General features: G+C 38.0%; 1 protein-coding gene across 1 annotated transcript; it reads right to left on the bottom strand.

Annotated features, from left to right (window-relative positions):
* Nucleotides 1-3,080: 3,080 nt before the first annotated feature.
* LOC109240856 lies at nt 3,081-3,939 on the bottom strand. Its single transcript, XM_019407541.1, has 3 exons — nt 3,812-3,939; nt 3,595-3,695; nt 3,081-3,346 (listed from the first exon to the last, which is right to left on the bottom strand). The coding sequence occupies exons 1-3, from the start codon at nt 3,937-3,939 to the stop codon at nt 3,081-3,083; spliced, it is 495 nt and encodes a 164-aa protein (XP_019263086.1).
* Between the last annotated feature and the right edge of the window lie 1,102 nt (nt 3,940-5,041).

Genomic DNA, 5,041 nt, shown 5'->3' on the forward strand with positions numbered 1-5,041 from the left:
GGCCCACGCACCCGAACTATGAAATTTCTCCAAGATAAATATTGCCCATGGTATAACGAACTCAAATATATAATTTATTCCTAATTCATGTCTAATTTTTTGGCCAAAACTCAAAAATATCATTTCTAGATTTTCTTCCAAAATTCCACAATTTCTACAAATATTCATGTACAAATCTACATATAATTTATGTATTTAACTCACAATGACTACGAATCACTTACCTTGTGATAGATGATAAAAATGCCTCTCCAAAATAACCCCAAAATCGGCTCCAATGAGAGAAATGAGATAAAAAAGAGTTAGGACTAGATTTGCAATATTTTACACTACCCATTCGTCCTTAATCGCGATCGCTGAAGCTCCCAGATGATCGCGAAGGCCTAACCAGCCTCGCCTAGAACTCCTTCTTAGCGAACACGAGGTCCCACTCACGATCGCGACCCTCATCCTACACGAGTGCGATATTTGCTCCGCGGACGCGAAGGACACACCTTCCATCCTCAGAAAAATACCTTCTACGATCGCGGACTTCCTCACGCGATTGCGATGAGAAGCCCTCTAAGCTAGGCCATCCCTCTAACACATTGTGTTCGCGCCTTAACCATGCGAACACGAAGATCAACCAAACCACCATGATACCATTGCAATGCCCTCCTGCGATCATGAAGAATTAATTCTTCTCCAGCTCCAACAACCTTTGGCGATCGCCATACCTCCTATGCGATCGCGATGCACACCCCTGACACTAGAAACTCGTAACTACAAATCAAAGGGAATTGGTCTGAAACCATCCTAATACATACCGAGGCTCCTTAGACCCTGTCCAATCATACTAACAGGTCCCTATATCTTATCCAAACTCATCCAATGGCTGGAAACGCCACAAATAACATCAAAATCACGAATGGATGATCGAAATCCTTCCTTTAACATTCAAACATTCAAACTTCGCTGATTGCATCCGAATCAAGCTTAGACATTACGGATTATGACCAAACTTCACACACAAGTTTCATTCAACTAAATGAACCTATCCAAGGTCCCGAAATAATTTCGGGGTCCGGTAACACCAAGCTTATTCAAAACCTTCAAAACTTCCAATAATAAGCGCCAAATCACTGTTGGAACACCTGATACTTAATTTGAACATACGCCACATTCTGAGATCGTTTACTCAATAGTCAAATGTTGGTAAACTCTTCAAACTTAAAGTTCCCGAATTAGGAAGTATTCTACGAAATCAACTCCGAACTTCTTGGAAATCAAAATCGACACGCAAAAGTCATAATACATACAGTAAAGCTAGACGAGATCTCAAACCGCCGAATGACATGCTAGAGCTCGAAACAACCAGTTGGCTCATTACAGTTTATCTGACCAGGCAAGTTTTGAAAAAAACGTCCTTCATGTTTAAGAGCTAGGAAATGGATCCTGACGTAGGCCTTAATCTAGCCAGTTATCAGCTTTATGCTATTATCTTGAATTTTCTTCTTTAGGTCTATAGTAATCTTCTTACATTTTTTTTTAAAAAATAATTAAAATTGCATTTTTATTTTTAGTGAAATGCTCTTACAAGTATGAAAGTATAGAATTTTTTGGTTGAAGATGAAAGTTCAAAAGGTTGTACATTTGTTAAATTACTGGGCATGACACATTAATGAAGTCTACATTATCAATGTAACAATAAAGCTACAATAATTCCTGAGTCTAAGAATTTAACAATTCTTCGCTTTCTAGATCATCAAACCATACATTCATTTGACCAGGTCAGCTATGAGCATGTTTGAAAGTTATATTGATGAGTGAGCATGTTTATAGTTTGTGAATGAAATAACAGTTCAATTATTTTTTTTTCCTGATCTTCCCTACAATGAAAACACAAACTTTGATTAAGACAAATAAATCAAGCAAAAGAACAAACAATGTGAAGCCAAGACAAAACATTTATATCTATATATTGTAGCTTTTATTCTGCACCTATGAAAGACATAAAGTGTATATGAAATCATAACCTCATATAATCTCATTTGATGAGTTCAGATTGCAGCAGATCACTATTACAGTGGAACAAGCCAGTATGCGGTGAAGCTGGCAAGTGGGGACGGAATCCGTTGCACTATGCAGTCAGGCTCAATTTCATTGAACTGATTTCTGAAATACTAGACAAAAGGAGATCCCTAGCCTACTTACCTGCAGGAAACACTAGTGACTGGACGATTGTATTTGTCTTGCTCATGGTCACAAGACAGGGCAAGCACAAATAATATTTCCTAATATTTTACTCCATGCATCTTATTGGAATTCAAGTTTGAACATTACAAGGGACGAAGTACTAGTTGCATAGGCATTATGTTTGTGCCCTATCTTATACCTGAGCTTCCAATTAAACGAAACTATCATCCTTAATGACTTTTTTGAGGTAAGCAATGGCATTGGCTACCAATTATAGGACATAATAGAATGCCACTGCTTCGAGTTGGTAGAATGGGGAGACATGATTTCAAAATAGGGATGCAGGACAAGGAAAAGAAAAAGTGAAAACAAGGGACTAGATGTTGGGAAAAATAATATCCCGCCCAAGAATAATACCCGCGGCAAATAATAATAAGACAAGAGAGTAATAACGATACCAAATCTTTTAACGGGGCAAAATACAATACACGAGCAGAGCAATATTATCACAATAATATTACAACTTAGTATGTCAACAGACTACTACAACTTCGAAAGAAATAACACTCTTTATTTTAAACACCTCACAATAATATTACTCAGACTCATTATTTATCTCACAGACTACAATATGTGGATTACTCTCTCTATGCTCTATTCGCTCTCTGATTTTGTGTGCTTGAAATGAAGAACGAAGGCTTCTATTTATAGCCAAAGTTGTTATCCCTTGTAACCAATCAAATTTGATTTTACAAAAATCAGATTTGCCTTTTTCAGAATCAGATTTGGCTTTGCAAAATCGGACTTGTCTTTGCAATTTGCAAATGCAAATTGCACAACTTGTTTCAGCCATCCATTTTTCTTTTTCTTTTATTTATTTTAAATGGGTCCCACAAATCTCTCCCTTAATTTTGATTTTTCTTCTTCATTCCAAGTCTTGATCTCAATCTCTGGAAGTCATCAAACTTGAGAGGCTTTGTAAAGATATCCGCAGCTTGATCATGAGACTTCACATATTTCAGCTTGACTTCCTTCTTGGCAATGCATTCTCTGACAAAGTGATACCTTGTATCTATATGTTTGCTTCGATCATGACACACTGGAATCTTCGCGAGTGCTTGTGCGGATTTGTTGTCTATACAAATCTCTGTAGCGTCACATGTACAAGATCCTTCAATAATCTTTTCAGCCAAATAGCGTCACATGTACAAGATGTTGCTGCTATATATTCAGCTTTACAAGTCGAGAGTGTAACAATTGATTATTTCTTTGAACTCCAAGAAATAACAGAATCACCCAAGAAAAATACAAAACCAGTTGTACTTTTTCTATCATCAATATCTCTCGCATAATCACTATCACAAATTCCCATAAGGTTGAAATCACTAGAAGAATAAAATAGCCCAAAGTCAATCGTACCTCTTACGCAGCGAAATATTCTTCTAGCGACTTTCAAGTGAGTGGAGCTAGGAGCCTTCATGAAGCGGCCTACTACTCCAACTGCGAAGAGTATATCTGGCCTGGTACAAGTCAAGTACCTTAAACTTCCCACAAGACTTTTGAAAAATGTGGGATCCACCTTTTCTCCTTCATCGAATTCGGACAATTTTGTCCCACTCTCCATCGGTGTGTTCACAGGAAATCGAGTATGTTGAACATCTTCATTATCTCTTTTGTATAGCTTTCTTGAGAGATGAAAATTCCATCCTCTGTCTGGTTCACTTCTAGGCCCATGTAGTATGACATGAGCCCTACACCCGTCATCTCGAACTCACGAGACATATCTTTCTTGAAAGCTTCAAACAAAACTTGGGTTATTACCCGTGAAAATAAGATCATTAACATAAAGATAAACAGGCAAGATATCTCCATTAGTATGAACTTTAAGGTAAAGAGCATATTCATGGAGACAACGAGTAAACCCATTTTCTTGAAAATACTTGTCGATGCAACTATTCCATGCTCCCGGGGCTTGCTTCAATCCATATACAACTTTGTTCAACTTCAACACTTTATCTTCATGGTTTTTGACCACGAAGCCCAACGGTTGTTCAACATATACTTATTCTTCGAGATAGCCATTCAAGAAAGATGACTTGACATCTTGTTGGTGGATCTTCCACTTCTTTTGCGCCGCCAAAGAGATCAGCAAATGAATCGTCTCCATGCGGGCAACAGGTGCATATACTTCTTCATAGTCAATGCCTTGCCTTTGCTTGTATCCTTTAGCCACAAGTCATGCCTTGTATTTCTCAACATCTCCATTAGCATTCTTCTTTGTCTTGTATACCCATTTAACTCCAATTTCTCGATGACCTTTAGGAAGTGTTGTTAACTCCGAATTGTTGTTCTTCTCTATTGACTCGATCTCCTCATGCATGGCTTGTCTCCACATTTTTTCTATAACAGCTTCATCAAAGTTCATTGGGTCACTATCCGCAAAGAGACAATACAAAAAATCAAAATTAGTAACTTCTTCTGTGTCATCATAGAGCTCTCGAATACTCCTCGTCCTTTGCGGTTGTTCCTTTGAACTTTGTTGAGAAAAAGGAGATGCAACATTGGTTGGAGAAGGAGGTGGAGTTGTATCGTGCACAGGTCTCTGGTTCTTTTTCATCACCAAAGCATGGAAGAAACTCATATGAAGTTTCTTCCTGAGCTTCCCAATTCCATACCAATTCTTCATCAAATTCAACATCGCGACTTACCACCACCTTGCCGGTGCTTGGGTTGTATAACTTGTTTCCTTTTGAACTCGTATCATAGCCAATAAACACATGCTTGACACTTCGATCTTCAAGCTTCGCTCTCCCTTATTGTGGCACATGAGCATAGGCTATGCTCCCAAAGATTTTCAAGTGATTGA

The sequence above is a fragment of the Nicotiana attenuata genome, unplaced genomic scaffold (assembly GCF_001879085.1).
Source record: "Nicotiana attenuata strain UT unplaced genomic scaffold, NIATTr2, whole genome shotgun sequence".
NCBI classification, from domain to species: Eukaryota; Viridiplantae; Streptophyta; class Magnoliopsida; order Solanales; family Solanaceae; genus Nicotiana; species Nicotiana attenuata.

Bases quoted from the DNA above. Each gene is read 5' to 3' on its own strand.
- LOC109240856 (XM_019407541.1), bottom strand. From the start codon at position 3,939: ATGACGGGTGTAGGGCTCATGTCATACTACATGGGCCTAGAAGTGAAC. The intron at 3,696-3,811 runs GTGAACACACCG...GACTTGTACCAG, and splicing joins TTCAACATACTCGATTTCCT to GCCAGATATACTCTTCGCAG. The intron at 3,347-3,594 runs GTACGATTGACT...AGATTATTGAAG, and splicing joins AATATTTCGCTGCGTAAGAG to GATCTTGTACATGTGACGCT.